Genomic DNA, 19,246 nt, shown 5'->3' on the forward strand with positions numbered 1-19,246 from the left:
TTCTCAATTCGTTACCTCAATATAAAAGTCATAATCTATCATTCTCTTCAAAGATTCTTTGTCTTTATTTACTTTTTACCTGCTATAAACTTAATGTTTTTGTCACCTTCCCCCACCCCTCAACAATTCACATGTGAAAACCTAATCCCCAATGTGATGGTGTTTGGAGGTGGGATCTTTGGGAGGTGATTGGGACGTAATGGTGGAGCCCTCAAGAATGGGATTAGTGTCCTTATAAGAAGAGACCTCTTTTGCCATGTGAGACTACAGGGAAAAGACTGCTGTCTGTGAAACAGGAACTGGGGCCTCAGCAGACAACTGATCTGCTGCCACCTTGATCTTGGACTTCTCAGCCTCCAGAGCTGTAAAAAATAAATGTTTGTTATTTATAAGCCACTCAGCGTATGGTATTCTGTTATAGCAGTCTGAATGGACTAAGATGATTCTTTTGCTAATTGAAAGTCAAGAACTATATGATTTCACTGATATGTGGTACATAAAACTGAAAATAACCAAGGAACAAGACAAACAAATGAAGAAACAAAACCTCATAGACAGACAATAGTTTAATGGTTACCAGAGGATAAGGAAGGAGGGTAAATGGGATCAAATATATGGTGATGGAAGGAAAACTGACTCTGGGTGGTGAACACACAATGGGATTTATGGATGATGTAATACAGAATTATACACCTGAAATCTATGTAACTTCACTAACAATTGTCACCCCAATAAACTTTAATTAAAAAAAAAGAAGTAAAAAGAAAATCTATAACTAATAAAATCCATAGCCAGAAACCTTCAGTCATACAGATCTTTACCTTAGAGATAAGAGAGATTCAAGACCTATAAAGAAGGTTAGTCATCAGCAGTAGATAAAGTTTGTATTTCTGCTATTACTATTCATATAAGTACAGAGATAAATAACATTAGATTGGTATGGGGTGTTCACAGATAAATATATATCAATAAAGAGTTAATTTTAATGCTATGTATTATAATTGATGTTGATATATGTATATATAGAGAATACCCACCACTGTTAAAGGTATTTCTTTCTCAGAATGAAAGCAGCCAGAGAAGAAGGTGGTGTGATTGGAGTGGTTGAATGAGGAGAAGGCAGTATTCGGGACAGAGAGCTACTGGAGCTCAGAATGTATGCATGAAGGGAGGAAAGAAGCATAAATGCATAAATGATGAAAGAAGATGTAATTTCTCATTTTCTAGTTGTTTCGCATACAGTTTTGTATCCCTCACTTAATAATTCTACACTGAATACTGATTATCAATAATTTTATTGTTAAATATTAATTCTATACTCTTCATGTATTTTATGCTTATCTGACATCTCTCCAATGTAATTGACAGATCCTTATTATGTTTTGCATTCTCTTCAAATCTGGGTATTGGGCCACATCTGGATACCTATGTTTATACCAGAAGGTATTTTCACATCTTAGATAATAGGGGGATGATCCAAACCCTCAACTCAAAAAATATTCTCAATCTTTAAATATTCAACTATCTTTTGAGGTTAATATTGCAGTGCCACTGTGAAAAACGACCTCAAAATAGATTCCCCATATTTCCCTGCCCAGTGTTTTAAGCCTCCACCATATCTGAGGCGGAAAATTTTTGTCTTTGACCTAGCTCCAGTTGGAAAAGGATATTTCCTACTTTGGGCAGACTTGTAACTTACACAGACATGACAAAAGGTTACTGTGGTAAAAATGAAATAGCGAGAATATGTCAATCCCAAGAAATTATGCCATAAAAGCTTCTCTAGACCTTTGCTAAATGAGAAACCTATTTTCAGCATGCTGAGATGGTAGAGATTGCTTGGTTGCCATTTATTTATATGGATAAAGAAAAGGAAGTTTCTTTGCCACTCTTTGGACCTTGATCCTTTTCATTTTCAACTAACTAGATAAATGATGTACTGGAAATTAGGACTTTCAACTTAAACATTGTATGTTTTTTTATAATTTTACTGTTCTTAAATTCTGGGAATTTTTGTTTCATTTTCTATTGTGACTTTTGAATTCCTTTGTGATTAGCGAAAGAGGTACCCACAGAAGTGTCCAGAATATGTATCATGGTCTTACTGAATTTAGTAAAAATAAAAAAGTTCAAACTGTCTCCAGCTTTCAAAAATGTTTTAGGTAAAGTCAAATTATCCTGACAGAAATATAAGTAAATATTTTGACTATATGTCTCATACGTATGATGCACCAAAAATTGCATTATAAATGTTTGGAGATGGTTAAATAGTTGTTCACAGTGGCAATAATATGTCTGGATGATATGAAGCAGATAGGTTCTGTTTGCTATCAAATGGACTTTCCACAACTAGTGACGAATTTAGCAAGAAATTCTTCAGCATTTGTAAACGTCCTCATAGCTTTCATTTATTTCTACTGGAAGTCTCGTTACCAAGAAAAAGAGGCATTCTGTATAATTATCATTATATTTTTATGCTAAGATTATAACTCTATTTATTATCAAGTATGGAAGCCTCTTGTTTGTTTAAACCAAGAAACTGCATCCCTATTTTAGAACAGAGAGGGCACTGGCATTGAAAGTTGAGGATGCAATAACTGCTTGCCCTTCCACCTCCCTGAATCAGTATAGATCAGGAGACTCAGACAAAAGACAGGAGTAGTGGAAAGAACCCAGTGTGGAAAGGTACAATTCCTTCAATTCTGGCACCTCAATTCTCTGTCATTCACTATCTTTTATCATTTCTTAAGTACAAATGAATGAAATATTAAGATGAATCCAGTGAGCTGTAATTTTATATGAATCATTTTCATCTCATAATCAGACTATTTCTAGTTAAATATAAGTAGCTCTAGAGGGACAGTCTTGATTCTGCTGCTTGGAAAGTAGATATGCAAATTTGGATATCCCAGGGTAGCAGGAGAATTAAGTCATTGGTTTACTGTCCATAGGACTGCCTGAATCATATTATGAGAATCTTGGCAGGGGAGGTGGGTAAGAATGATTACTGTTGCTGACATGGGAAACTTCATAAAAATTGAACTCTTCCTATACACTGCACTTATTATAGAATTTGCCTCTGACTTTGTAATCAGATTATATATGCATAACTAACTCCTAAACACTATGTTCACATCTTGTGATATTTAAGGATAACCATGGAAAATCTTCTAGAGACGATCCCTAATCTACAAACAGATTGTATTGCAGAATCTTATAAATTGATGAAATGCAGTTTGGTATATATTTATCTTTTGGAACAGAGTGATGCTTCAAAGTATTGAGAACTCCAAGTCAAAACATACAAGTTGCTTTAGCCTATCAGTATATGTTGTCTGTTCATAGTAACATAAGAGAACAAAACTGAATCTTCTTTTAAAATGTTTCAATTTTATATGAGTAGTGAAAACTACCCTCTGCATGGAAACTAACAGTGATATTTTTTAAAAAATGTAGTTCATATGTATGTTTTTTTAACATCAATGTTTTCTTGCATGAGTCCAACATCAGTATTTCTTCCCAATATTTGGACATCATCAACAGTTTCATATTCAAGGAAACAAGTTCCTCGATATTGTTTTACCTTTTTCTTTCTTTTTTTTTTTTTACATTTTTTTCATCAGACATGCACACATCTCTGTTTGCACAAAAGAGCAAGGTAGAAGGAAGAATATCACTATTATCTTCTCTTAAAGCCATATCAAGAGAATTAAAGAGTCCTGAAACCAAGTTTGCCACTTCCTGGTCTTGCCCTTCCTTCATTGATTGTAGAATCGAATTGCATTTCTCTGAAATGTTTTTCTTTGGCAACTTCTTTAAATACTCTGCCTCTGTGCTCCTTATAAAGATGTATTTTCTAAGACAAACTCAACAGCTTCTAAGCACTGACATCTAAACTGGACTGAGACTGCTTTCTCACCCTCTATTCAAACAACACAGTGGACCTCCTAGGAACCTGCCTGGACTATTTCACATCACAGTAAAAAGAAGAAGGAACAGCTAAATTTGAAATTTCTGCAAATAAGCACAAGAATATAACGTGTTCTTCTTCTTATTGTTGAGGTTAGTGACTTCAACCAGGCTTTTCTGTGGAACTTACATGAATGATTAGTGCCCATAAGCTTTGAGCTATGTTCAACAGTTAATTCAATTGAGTAAACATTCATTGACATCTCAGTGCCAAGTACTAGTGCTAGAAATTGAGTGATGAGAAAAGACAGACCCTTCTAAAATAGCTCACCATAACCTAAAATTAAAATGCATGAGAAAAACGGAATCAGTATAATTATAAATGTATGTTCAAAGTACAACACCAGTACTGACAAGAAGAACAATTGACTTTAGGAGTGGCCAGGAGAATTAGAAGCTGAGTTGGAGGACCAAGAGGAATTCACTATAAGAAAAGGAGAAGTGGATAATTCCAGGCAGAAATGAACAGCAAATGCAAACCTAGAACAGTAGGAAAGGCCTAGACATTGTCAGTGCATTATGAGTGGAGTAGATATGCAAGGCTGGAAGCAAGGAAAGTCAAGGTAAAGGATCTTAGGGCCTTGTAGACCTAGCATAAACCTGGGTCTTTTTCCCGGAGACCATGAAATACTAGTTTAAATCAGAAAGAAAAACAGTTAAATTTTCATTTGCAAGACCCATCATCTCAGCAATATGGTGTGTAGGAGAAGAACTCAGAGGCTAATAAGCTTGGGCAGAAAATAGACCTATTTTCCTACTTTAGGCCTGAGATAATAACATCTGATATTATGATAATATCTCATGTTATCTGAACTAATGAGTGGTGGTGAAATGATGTAAGGACATGAATACAAGAGAAAGAGGCCAACTTGATAAGATTGGTAATACATTGGAGGTAACTCCTCCTGAATGTGCTTGTGACACCAGCAAAATAGGAACATTTTAGAACTTTATAGAGGTAATATTGACATGCAATGAACCATACATATTTAAAGTGACACTTTGATAACGTTTTATCATATGTATACACCTGTGAAAACATCACCACAGTTAATATAGTGAACATATCTATCACCTTACAAGTTTCCTTTTGCCTTTTAATAATCTTACTCTGCACACCAAGCCCCTTCTCAGACAGCTGCTAATGTGCTTTTTGTCACTGGGGATCAGTTTGCATTTTCTGGAGTTTATATAAATGGAATTATACAGCATGTGCTCTTTTTTCCTCTGGCTTTTTCCATTCAATGTAATTATTCTGAGATTCAACCTTGTGTATACATTAATAGTTCATTTTTTTTTTTGTTACTGAGTACTCTTTCGTAGTATGAATATACCACATTTTGTTTATCCATTCACTGGTTGATGGAAATTTGAATTGTTCTTGTTTTGGCTATTACAGCAAACCTATTATGACATTTATATGCAAGTCTTTGAATGGACATATGCTTTCTTTTCTTGTGGATAAATGCCTGGGATTGAAATTAGTCCATTATATGGTCAGTATATGTTTAATTTTAAAAACTAGAAATTGTTTACAAAGTGATTGGCCATTTACATTCTAGTGGGCAATGTGTGAGAGTTCCAGGTTCTCCAAATTCCTACCAACATGTATCATGGTTAGTCCTTTTTATTTCAGCCCTTCTACTAAGTGTATAGTGGTATTTCATTGTGGTTTTAATTTCCATTTCCCTAATGATAAGTGACAGTATCTTTCACGTGCTTATTTGTCACGTGTGTATCTTTTGATGATGTCTGTTCAAATCTTGAGCCCATTTGTTTTAATTTGAGTTGTTTGCTTTCTTGTTATTAGGCTTGGATAGTTGAACTACATATGGTCAGAGGGAATTATAGTTAAAGAACATAGTTTTTTGACGCCAGGGACTTTCTAGATCTTAACTGAGGCCATTCGTGGATGGACAGGCGTTTGTTTGTATCTCATCTAAGTAGAGGTTGTGCCAGTAAGCGATATATGCATACAGGCAGATAAACAATGTTACAGTCCAAAATAATTATGAACTTACTGAGTTATTTGTATTGTGTGTTTTTCAAGTGGTAATTTTCCAAAAGAAAAAAATATCTGCTGATAATTTAAAATTAGGAATATGATCAAACCAGGCAAACCTTTAGGTAGTCAAAGTTTTTCTTATGTTGGAGGTTTCTATTACACACCCCATCCCAGCTGTCTTCTCTCAGATCAGTATCCATATATTTTCCCCCATATCCTTAGAGTTTTTCACTAAGGATGTATTACCGAACAGGATCAAGGTTTCATTCCTATTATTTTTCCAGTCACCCAAAGCTTTATTTTTTTTTATCCCATTGCATGAAAGCCTTGTTCCAACTAGGTAACAATTGTGTATATGCTTAATGCCTTGCTTGCCTAAGCAGTCTAAAATTTATGCCAGTAAAAAATATACACTTTGCCAGAAAGCCCATAGGAAGATTTATTTATAGTAGCAGACTGATACAGGAAATGGTTTTATATATAGGACATATTTTCTTTTCAGAAAATCTTAAACTTGCATCATATGGATAGCTGACTACCTATATATAGAATCCCCTCATTTCATACTGCCTTGATAATTTGATCTTCTTTATTCCTTCTTACTCATTGTCATTATTATCAATCTTTGTGACAAAATAAGGCAATAGAAAAATAGAGTCAGGAGAGGGAGGTGGAAATTGAACATGGAGTGGAAGGCAAGATTTTAAAAAATCATTTATGGACTTAAAATATATTTGGAGCATCCAAAACAGCAATTTTTATGTAAACTATAGAACCAAAAGCTATATACTAGGCAACTACTAGAAAATCAGTAATTATTAATAGTATGGTTTGAATTATGTTAAGCTCCTAACCCTTAGTACCTCAGAATTTGACCATATTTGGCAAAAGGGTCATAAAAAATGAAATTAGTTAAAATGAGGTCATAATGGAGTAGGACGGGCCCTTAATCCAATATGACTGGTGTCTTACAAGAAGAGAGTAGATGAAGTGAGACACGTGGGGGAATGCCGCGTGATGACAGACACACAGACAAAATAATGCAGCTGCAAGCCAAGGAATGTCAGGGATTGATATGCACTGCTAGAAGATAGGAAGAGGCAAAAAAGGATTCTACCCAGAGTCTAAGAGGGAGTATGCCCTGTCTCCACCTTGATTTTGGACTTCAAGCCTCCAGAACTGTGAGATAAGTTTCTTTTGCTTTAAGCCACCCAAGTTGTGGCATTTTATTATGACAGCCCTAGAAAACTAATGCAATGAGCAAATGTATTTTAATAAAATCTCAGAGATAATATGGAGATATAGTGTATATACAAAACCTTTAATATTCACAGGGATAACAGTACCTTGGGTTAGGAAAAACATCAGTGAAGTTCTTATTTACACTCAAATGCTTTGTGTTTCAGGTTGACTTCCTTTAAAGAATCCCTGTTGGTGGTTGCAGGTCTAGCTTTTCATGCACAATTGCCTCATGTATATAGCGTCTTCCTTATTTTAAGTCATTCTTCCACATGCTTCATGATCTGTCCTTACAAATTGAGATTACACTAACTCAGGGAGCTATCCTAAGGATACACTGACCAGGATGTAAATAATCAACACTTGTACTCATGGCAAGTGGAAATCCTAAAAATGATGATGAGGGAAAAGAAAGGATGCATCCGTCATTTTTAAGAATGTAACATAGGTTGTTTAAAAAACTGGGAGACAGGGAAGCCCATTGTTCAGTAATCCTAGTGGGAAATTGAGGAAGAGGAGATGGAGAGAAGGGCCAACAGGGGAGAAACACTGCAGACAAACAGGCATTGGTGACAATTAGATGAGGGGGGAGGGAGAGAATGAAAAATGACACCCATGAATAATTCCCTTTTAACAGACACTTTCTTCATTATTCTTCTTTACTTTAAACAGTTGAAGGCAAAGGCTAGCAGAGGTGTATGAAACCGGTTTCTCCTCTGGCTCCATTGTGTGTTATGTTCCGTTCTCCCCGCTGTTTCCGTACAAGTTTGAGCAGATAGCACTAGCTGGGTCAGTCACTGTGTGGGCTGTTTCCGAAACAAACCATTTTTCTCACTCCATCACAGACTAATTTTATTCCAACCTCAGTAGACAGATAATTAACAACTGAGTATTACTTTTTAGCCCAGGCAATATGTTAGCCAAGATCGTCTAAGGATGTGTTGTCAGGGAGGCAAAGAGGTGAGAGAACATAAAAGAAAATGATCTTATTCTTGACCCTGAGGCTAGCGTTAAAAACCTATCTGTGTATAGGATATAACACGTTTGAAACAAATATAATTCTTGACCTAAATTATTTATGTGTATAACTTGGCAGGATAGAGGCAGGATTCTGTTCTGTGCTATCAACTGTTGATTCTGAGAAGGTATAAAGAAGACGCTGTTTTTCAGGGTCTTGACCAATTTAATATTTTCAGAAATAATTGGTCTTGACATTATCCTGAAAGGCATAGGGAAGGATATAGAGTAACTATATCCTTTCAACTCATAAGAACAATTAGTATCCATTCCCAGTGTGTGTGGTTTTTTTTTTTCAGGACCTTTGTCCTGAATGGATGGTATGATAGTACAGCAGAGGTTAGTCCTCTAAGCTAGCAGTCTTTCTAGGAGACTGAGTAAGAGTGGACACCCTTTCTGAATATGCCTCTCCTCGGTGCAGGAGTTGGTGACTTATCAGAGACTGGGTAACCAGCACATTGAGGGCTGGCCAAGATCAGAACCAAACTTTCTTTCTTTTTCCATCTACCATTCTCACCTATTATTCACCTACAGTCAACAATCACATGGTGGTTTCTTAAAAACTATATAATATTCTATATATAATAAACTATATAATAGTCAAGGTAGCCACCTAGAAATGATTGGCAGTTTTTTCTCTGTTTTTCATGATAGTTTAAAACAACTTTTCATGTATTCCCCGAAGAGAGGTATTGGTGAATACATGTCGAATTTCTACTAACTGCTGTCATTTTCAAAGAACTAACAACGTCTATTGGCTCTACCTTCCCGCTACCTAAATTGGGTTTCGTTTGCCAAGTTCAATAGTTTAATGAATGCAATGTTGGGTTTATCACCTCCCACTTTATTTCCTTTGCCTCTACATTTTCCACTTCCCATCACTGCCCACTCATCATCCCAGCTCAGTTGCCAAACCAATTTTGAATTTAGGCCCAGAAATGATTTAAGAAGTTTAATCCTGCCCCCGCCTCACCAGCACTGTCAGATGGAGTCTGGTTGTCATCTTCCCTTCTGAGTTTATAGACATCAGAAAAGTGGTGCCCTAATAATATGCTTTGAGCTAGTCCTTGAATTTCAATCTGAAAAATCTCAGTTTGGCACGCATGTCCAAGGAGAATAATCAGCTGATTTGATGACTTGATAGGGGATTCTTTGAATTTGACAGAGCCAAGGGGGTTATTGGCCAGTATAGTTTGTGGAGGACAAAATCTGAAGTTTATCAGTCTTCTTGACTAATCTCAAGCCTTTCAGCCAATGTCTCCTCAGATACGATTAAACCTCCATTACTTTTGAACCTTTAATAAGGTTGATGAAAACTTAATCAGTTCACTAGTTATTGCCATTCCCTTATGCTTGAATTATCTTCTGAATGTAAATTTTTTATAGAAATCTTTTAAAATTAATTCCCTATTTGTCATATTATGTTAATTAAAATTAGGTAATGAAATATGTAAATATGTGTAAGTTGGCCATAACTGCAATACTCTGTATTATGTTAAAAATGAACAAATATTATATGTTTGTGTATAAGACTAGAAGTGATTGTACAAGTATCTGGACATATGTATAAACACATATCCTTGTTGTGTAAATATATCTGTATATACACTAATGATAATATCTATCATTTATTGAACACATACTATAATCTAGGAACCACTGTATTTTTTGTGTATTAATTCATTTAATTTTATAATAACCTTATATGATAAGTGTTTCTATTATTTTCATTTTGCAGATCAGGAAAAGGCACACTGAGAATTTAATTATTTATTAATGTTCACACAATCAGGAAGCACCACATACAGGATTCGAATCCCAGTGGGCTGTTCCAAGGCTTATATCCTCTTACTTCCTACAACATCCAAATATATAATATAAGGACAATAGGATTTGTCATTTCACTTTAGGGTCACGATAAAGGCATATGGTTATGCAAAGAGTAAAGATGTGTCAGAAATTAGGCATGAGAATTTTTTTCTCCTTTTCTGGTCCAGGTTCTTCATCATCTACTCATGTCTCTCATGTCCAGTGTGTCCCACTCTGTTTCATGCTGGTCTAGGTCCCTACCTGGCATTCATGCTTGTATGTTAAATTAGTCAGTTCTCATCCTCTGGCTGCCATTGCACTGTGTTCAGCTTTTCTACCCACAGCAGAGTTCAGCAACTTGGGGATTTTTATATTTTTGTGTTTATTCCTGTAATTACATATTACACTAATCTGTACCACAGAATATCTGCTACATGTATGACTTCTATGCAAAAGCATCTTTACTCAACTGAATTTGCCTGTTCATAACCTCAGTAAGAGTACTGACCTTAAATGAGGAAAGCAAAACAATAGAAAAATTATTATGCGGGAGACCCTGCTAGCTGTGCCATGTGTCATGCAAGGTGTCATGGGCGTATCTGGTCCTGCTCCCCACATAAGAACACAGGATATGGTGAGGCCAAAAAGGAACACCCATGGAGCCATAGATAGGGGAGTCATACAACTGTAGTCTCGCTGGTGGCTGGGTTAGAGACACAGGAAGGAGGATCCACACGATCTGCAACCTACCACCCGCTTCTCTGCCAACCAACCTCACTTGCTAGCTGCAATCTGCCGTGCTAACTGCAATCCGCTCTTGCCAGCTCAGCCACCATCTTCTTGCTAGCCCCCATTTTCTGCTAGCATAGCCACAGCAGTTATATTAGTGGCCAATGGCTCACTGGTTACAGCTGATGGCCAACTAGCCACAGCTGATGGCCATCTAATCACAGTTGATGGCCATTTACTACCCGAGTGAGCACCTTTCTACTTGAGTGGGAGAGCCTGGAAATTGAACTCCTGGCTCTGTCCCCACAATTACAAAAACTAGGACACTATCCTATATTACTCAAAAGTCATTTTCTGTAAGGCAGTGGTTTTTAAAAGTTGGCCCCCGGACCAGTAACAACAGTGTCACCAGGGGATTTGGTAGAAATGCAAAGTTTAGGGCTTCCTCTCGGACCACTGAATCAGAAATGTGGGAGGATGTCATTCAGGAACCTGTGTTTGAACAAACCTCCAGGTGGTCCTGTTGCTCACTCACCTCTCAGAACCTCCACCCCATGGCTACTCCCTATATCCCGAGTTCTTATACCACCACAGCTGGGCTTAGCTTAAAACAAACACACACTGTGGGAACAGAGACAGGAGTGCAGTTTCCAGGCTCTCGGCCTCACGTGGAAAGGTGCTGGCTCAGGTAGTAAATGGCCATCAACTGTGATTGCATGGCCATCAGCTGTGGCTAGTTGGCCATCAGCTGTAACCAGTGAACCATTGGCCACTAATATAACTGCTGTGGCTACGCTAACAAAAAATGGGGGGGCTAGCAAGAAGATGGTGGCTGAGCTGGCAAGAGCGGATTGCAGTTAGCACGGCAGATTGCAGCTAGCAAGTGAGGTTGGTTGGCAGAGAAGCGGGTGGTAGGTTGCAGATCGCGTGGCTCCTGCTTCCTGTGTCTCCAACCCAGCCACCAGCAAGACTATAGTGGTATGACTCCCCTATCTATGGCTCCATGGGTGTTCCTTTTTGGCCTCACCATATCCTGTGTTCTTATGTGGGGAGCGGGACCAGAGATCCCGCAGGCCGCCCCGCACAACACACACACACACACACACACACACACACACACACACACACACACACACTTGCTCCCAGGATTTATAAGCATTCAACTGTGTATTTACATTGAATTAAAACTACTTTTTCAGTGTTTATTAAATCCTCCTTTTACAGTGGAGCTAAATATAACTTCATTAGACATCAAAGCCTTTAAACTAGTGTTTATTAAAGTTGTAACATCCATAGGAATCACACTGTTAAATACCAGTTCTTATTCAGCAGGTCTAAAGTGGAGCCTGAGATCTGCATCCCTAAGGAGTTTCCCGTTAATGCCAATGTCATTGGTCTTGGCCACACTGAGCAGCAAGGCTTAGACTCAAGCATTGGCTCAGTAAACATTCTCATCTATAACCCAAAGTATGGCTGCAATTTCTCTTTCACTCTATGTGGGGCAGAGTCCCAGAGAGCAGTTTCCAGGCTCTTGGCCTCACATGAAAGGTGCCGGCTCAGTTATTAGATGGCCAATCAGCTGTAATCAGATGGCCATCAGCTGTAACCGGTTAGCCATTAGCCAATAATATAACTGCCGTGGCTACGCTAGCCAGTGCAGATTGCATAGCTGCAATCTGCAACCAAGTTGGGTTGGTTGACAGAGAAGCGGACGGCAGGTTGCAGATCCTGTGGCTCCTGCTTCCTGTGTCTCCAACCCAGCCACCAGCGAGACTGTAGTGGTATGACTCCCCTATCTAAGGCTCCGTGGGTGTTCCTTTTTGGCCTCACCAGATCTTGAGTTCTTGTACAGGGAGCAGCAGCTGAGACCCCGCATGACACTCTAGTAGTATATCCATCATTGATTATAACCTTCTAGCACAAGCTTATCTAAACATACTTATCTCCATCCTCAAGTTTTTAACATGACAAGCTCTAAATCTGACTTAGAACAGTTCCACCTATGCCTGTCAAAATTCTGTCTTTTTTTGTTCATGCTTAACAAATCTTACTTCCTTCAATTTTCTGATTATTTCATGTTGGCATAATCCTTCCTATACCTTCTACCTCTTTATAAACAAGTTATATAATGATCTATATTAAGTTACCCAGTCACATGAGCAGTCCCCAACACAGGTTGAGTTCCAGGAAGACAGTTTTATCTGGTTCTTACAGATCTTGGTCCTCTCCCCACTTACCTAGCCAATGTCTAACTCATTGATGATGCAGAATACTACTGTCTTAATGAAATTAAGGAAGACCAGGTGAAAAAGATACTTTAATGAATGAAGTAGAAGAGTCTGATTACTTTTTTCAGTATGACTGTGCTCCTGGAGGCCAGAAGAATTGTTTTCATTAGGAACACAACTAGAGCTATCTCTAGGAAACAGGGAGAAGCCCAGGCAGCTAAAGACCGTTGGCAGCTATGAAGTTTGGGCCTGAAGTGGAAGAAAGGGCTTTCAGCTATGGACAAAATAATTCCCTGAAGCTCTTCTGCTTAGAAATAATCCTTAAGCCTTGCTATCAACATAATAAATGTGTTGTTGAAAAAACATCCCTGGGCAAAGAAAATAAAATCCCAAAGGATATAGATTATTTGTGAATTGCTAAAGGATAAAAAGTAAGACCCAGAGGAAACTGGCATGTATATGAATCTGTCATCCTTTCTAAGTAAAGGAATCAGATTGCTCTTATGGAACGCACTATATAATACATTCAGCTCCAAAGTTTCAACTCTGTTTATAATCAGTCAGCAGCCAATTGAGACTGCCATGTAACTATCTGACTTATTCAAGATGCATAAAATCGTCAAGTTGGTTGTTCTCAGATCTAGAGTTTGCTCTTATAGAGAATATGGCCACAGTCTGAACTTTAGATATAAATTTTTAAACCAGAAAAATATATTGAAAAACTGAAAAGATGAAGAAAGAACAAATACCAAATAAATCTGATCCAGTTATTTTAATTATTAGGTCTCCGTTAACGTTTGAATTCCTTTCTGCTTACACTGCACATAGCCAATTCATGTTTTAATTTCTCCCCATGTAGTAATGAAGTTTGTTTTCAGTTTTTTTGTTTGTTGTTTGTGTTTACTTTTCAGCTTCATCCTCTTTCTCTTCATCATTTTTTTTCCTCTGTTTTCTTTGTGATTTGGGGTGCTTTAGTATTTTGAGTTGTTTTTAAATCATTGATACTGGATCTCACTTTATTTCTAAAAATGAGATTAAAATTTATAACTTTCACAGTTTCTTCAATATTTGGAATTCCATGACTCAAGATTTTATAAATAATCATGAGATCAGACTTTTGAAACTTTTTTTAAAGGTTATTAAAAGAGGGATAGGAAGTTTTTTGTGTTTTTTTTTTCAGAGTGTCTTTTATAAATGCATGACACAAATATGAATTTGAAAGTTTACAATGTGTTAGTATGTATTTTAATGTGATGGCAGAAGTTGTGCTGGAATTGGCCAACAACTTTAAGGAGAGAAGCGGTTATAATACAGTGTGCCTGAAAACAACCCCCACTTTCCCCAGTCCTTGAATAGTACAGAAGATGGTAGTTCCTGTGGCTCAAAGATGGAACAGAGGAGGCAGGAGCTGTAAGCTCCCAGGATGCTGCCGGCAATATAATGTCCCATCTGGAGAGGGATTCCTAGAATGGACCCGTGGCAGATGTCAAAAAGATAGAGTGGTCTCTCTCTGAGTGTGTCCTTCAGAGGAGGTTGGGGTAAAGCTGAGTATTCCTCTAAATAATGCAAGTAAAGTGAGAGACAGAGCAGGTTGGGGAGAAAGAGACAAAGACAGGAAGGAGGGGAAAAAGAAGGAACAAAGTACAAAGAAGGAAGCATGGAGGAAAGAAAAAATAAAGAACAGAAGGAAGGGAAACGTGAGATCATTGAAAGTTTTAACCTACTTTAGCAGTTAGAGACTGAAAAATCCTGTAATATAAAAGTTTAGTATTTTATACTTAATTTGGTAATTAATTTCACCATGAAACCCATTTCTTCATAAAAATCTGTTCATTAAGAGAATACCATTTGGGGAATGCTGGTATAGACGTGTAGTGAACTGCTATCATAGAAAAAAAAAATGTAAAACCACTGTGAGAATATCTAGATTTCTAGTGATTCTTATGAATACTGTTTGGGTTACTTCAGTCCTATGATTAGAATAAATTTATAGCCAAATATCCACTTTTTGGGAAATCTGTGTATTACACCCACTCCTGCTTTGCTTATATAGTCCTATCTCTATTCTTTCTCTGTACATAAACCTCACTGTGTCTGTGTTTAATAAAATATGTATACATCTTTGCTTACTAAGCACAGATGTGTACTTTCCAATAATTAAAGAAAAATCTTTTTAAAAGAAAGTGTTAGTAAAAATTAAAGCCAACCTCATGCTTGGCAAGGGCAGGTATTCTATGAGGATTAGATGATTTGCTTCTTGTAGGCAATTTAACATAGTCTATATGTGTATATTGGGCAACAGATATATTTATCCAATCAAACATTAAGTGTTCCTTGTACAGTTGTATACTCAATTGCCCTGGTGTCCCATGCTTTGATGAGATTTTCACTAGGACGTGCAGTTTGTTAGTCCAAGAATTCACCCAGACTATGTGGAACAAAGTACATATCCTTTTTGTTTTGTACTTTTTCTATATGGATGAAATGTGCTATTATACTTAGTCCATTATAGAGTTTCTTCAGTTTGTGAGGATTAATGAAGCTTAATTTTGCATTTTCCCATAAGTTTCTTTAATTCCCTTCTATCAAGGCCTCTCAATTGTGCTAAATTCTAACACTATGAAAAACATTATATATGAAAATAATAGAAATAAGGTGGTAGATTATGATTTGTTTGTAAAATGCTGATGGAAAAAAAATTGTGTATGTGTGGGGAAGGTAGACCAATTCTTAAATAGAACGGGGCTTGTTAATGACCTGTATTGCTCTTAGCCAGTACTCTGCAGATATATCAGCAAGAACGCAATTTTGACTGTCAAATAACTGACTTTGACCAGAATAATAGGCAAGTAGTATGTTAAGAAGTTACTCTTTGAACTACAAAATTTAACTTTACAGAGCTTAAATCTTACTTAAGCAATTACTTACAAAGTAATGAAGAGAGACTTCATCATCCCAGTCTTGAAGAAATGCAGTTTTATTGTTTTATTTGTATTTACTTAACCCATTATTATGAATTTAAATCAATTTATTACATATTTCTTTGCCCACTATATTCTTTGATGAGTAGGGCATCCAAGACAATATGAAGAGAAATAGTTGCATGAGAAATCATTACATCTTCAGTCCATATGGTTACACACTTCAACTATTGAACTGGTCTTTTAATCAATTACCCATCTCTATTTTGACTCTCAAATAGATTTTAGTTTATGATAAACAAGGCCCTTTTTGTGTACCCAGGAATTATTTACTTGTTTACCATCAAAGAAGAGAAAAAGGAAAGTCTTGCCTAACAGAGATCCATATAGGCTAAGACTGAAGGAAAAAAAAGGAAAATATTGGGGTGGCAGGAGCGGGATGGGGAGTCCTTTGAAAGGGCCAAATATTTAGTTTATTTCTAGATTAGGCCTATTTTTCATGCTAACAGAACTCCCCTGTGGTCCTAACAAGGGACTAGAGCTTCTACTACAATCAAAACTACCCATGGGCATTCCTGGGTCCACACAGTACACTTTGTTACTAGTGTGTATGCTCTCTCTCCCGCAGTACCTTGCCTTGAATTGCTTTCCCTTCTGTACTTAACAAATCTGCCAGTCAGAGCTTAGACCCATTTGGAAGCCTTCTTGGACCGTTCCATCTGGAAGAGAAAACTCCCTCTGAATTTGTCTAATGCTTAGTTGTCAGTCCCAGTGAGAAAAAAAAAAAAAAGTCCTGCACCGGATAGTCAAATATTTCATCATTTACTTGATATGCACCTTGAATAAATTTACTGACCTCTTATAACTTCCTCTATCCTCATCCTTACAATAGAGAAAGTTTTAAGCAATATCTCAAACATATTGCCAGTATAAAATGATGTCATGTTTGTGAAACGTTTTGTATGTGGTAATTGATTATATTTAGGTAAGGAATTTTCTTTATTTCCACCAAATTCAGCTATGATAATTTATATTCTGGTAATACAGATAAGATTTCATATATGTTTTTCTTATTGCCTCAACCCAATTAAAAGTATACAAGTATTTACTTTTTCTGATGATTAAAGTAGTTAAGTGTTTATTATAAAAATATTAAAAAGTACAACCAACTATAAAAATGAAAAGCAAGTGTATGAAATAACCACTAAATCAAGAAATAACCATCATTAACATTTTTTTAATTTTATGCTATATATATTACAGTTCTTACATATGTACATAAATTTGTGGATCTTTGCACACAGTTTGGTTCACTTATCAATATATTCCATATTCTTCTTTTCCTGCTGTATTTTTACTTTCTTAAAAGAACCGTAGTATCTTGATTTCTGTTGCATCTGTCTAAACACATTAGCACTATGCCTTGGGTGTAAAATGTTCAACAAATAGGCTTTTCTCTAGCTAAAGCACTTTATGATTGTTAAAATATAAAATTATTTAAAGCAAAGTTTCTGACTTTGAAGATAACTCTGTGTTCTTATTGATGAACTGCATCATTACATGTAACCCTGACTTCCTTTTCCTTTTCCTTTCCATTTAGTTTGTTGCCCAACCTAATTGTCAACAACTGCTTGCCTCTCGCTGGTACGATGAGTTCCCAGGCTGGAGGAGAAGACACTGGGCAGTGAAGATGGTGACATGCTTCATAATAGGACTTCTTTTCCCCGTCTTCTCTGTGTGCTACCTTATAGCTCCTAAGAGCCCACTTGGACTCTTCATCAGAAAGCCATTTATCAAGTTCATCTGCCATACAGCATCCTATTTGACTTTTTTGTTCCTGCTGTTGCTTGCCTCTCAGCACATCGACAGGTCAGACTTGAACAGGCAAGGTCCACCACCAACCATCGTCGAGTGGATGATATTACCATGGGTCCTGGGTAAATGTGTTACTATAGAAAATATAATCAAAACGTAATACTGCCATGGAATTTTGTTGCTCAGAAAAGAATATTCATTAAAGTTTAGAACATAGGAATGTTTCAAATAGGTCCTGACCATTGTAGCTCCAAGGCCTAATCCCCAGAGCTAAGTAATTATTTTACAGCGGTGGTGGACCTGCTCTTAAATGCAGCCTATGAAATGTAACCTTCGGTTTCAGAATTCCAGATTTTAATGATTTCGTATCCTATGAATGATTCTCTGGGCTGTTGTTTCTATGTTTGTCTTTTAAAGCCTTTCCACATGTGTCATCGGACATATGTAAATAATCATTCTAATTTTCTTGATATGCCTTCTAAAAGATAAGTACAAATCACTCTGCAGAATTCGTGATTCTATACATAAAGTAACTAAACATTCTTTAAAATTAATCCATTTAAGTTTATCTTTGACATTTTATAGTAAAATTAAAAATAGGAAATTTAATAATAGGACATCCTTCAATTTCTGTTTTTTTCATAGAAATAAAAATGTTTTGGATCTGCAGCAAATCATGGTAAGGTAGAAAACCTTAATGTAGCTGGTGAAAACCCTGTTTTCCTTTCCTGTTGTTATTATAGCCATAATTAAAATTTACATTTTAATTATTCTTTTCTCTAGCCTGTTGTGGTTTGCACAGAAATCACTTTTTTTTTTAATTTAGCTCATCATGTTAAACCTCTCTAGTATGATATCCATCTAATTATTTAGTAATTAGAAAATATGTGACAAATTTCATGATTCACAGTCTCAGAACAGTTTGGATTAACTCTCTAAACTACTGCACAGACTGTATAATAAGGAAAAGGCAGAAAAAAAAGGACTATGTCTGAATATGAGACAGATACACTTTTCACTTTTAAAGATTATAAATATTCTACTGACCATAAGAAAAGTGCATAGGAACAAGATTTGATGTGTTTTACGTATCTTACTGGAAAGAAAAACACCTTCTTAAGTGAACTTTAAAATAGAGTACATTCTCATTAACCTGAAATGCATAAAGTGTGACCACAAGATCCTCCTGCTTAAGTCAGGAAGAGAGTTGAGATGATCTGTAAGTGTCTTTTTGAATACAAGAAGTATGACATTTCAGTTCAATTATATTCAATATAAAATTACCCTGTTTTCATTTAAAATCAATATCTCACATTAGGAATATGTCCTGTAAGGAGGTTTCTTCGTAGAAAATTTTTGAGGAATAATTCTTAAAGAAGTGTTAGGAAATTAAATTTCCCATTGTTGGTAAGTTATACTGAATGTCTAAAAATCCTGATATCTCAAAAGAAATACAGAATATTTCATTTTGAAAAATGTTGTAGATAAATGCTGTGTAAGCACATATACTGTGT

The 19,246-nt window shown here is 36.4% G+C and overlaps 1 protein-coding gene across 1 annotated transcript in view; it reads left to right on the forward strand.

Annotated features, from left to right (window-relative positions):
• Window positions 1–19,246, forward strand: part of TRPC4 (transient receptor potential cation channel subfamily C member 4) — a 212,872-nt gene that overhangs the window by 135,810 nt on the left and 57,816 nt on the right. Inside the window, exon 4 of the mRNA XM_033103825.1 lies at window positions 17,518–17,854. Coding sequence (XP_032959716.1) covers window positions 17,518–17,854 — 337 coding nt within the window. The remainder of the gene's footprint in view (window positions 1–17,517; window positions 17,855–19,246) is intronic.

This window comes from Rhinolophus ferrumequinum, chromosome 4, assembly GCF_004115265.2.
Source record: "Rhinolophus ferrumequinum isolate MPI-CBG mRhiFer1 chromosome 4, mRhiFer1_v1.p, whole genome shotgun sequence".
Classification (NCBI taxonomy): Eukaryota; Metazoa; Chordata; class Mammalia; order Chiroptera; family Rhinolophidae; genus Rhinolophus; species Rhinolophus ferrumequinum.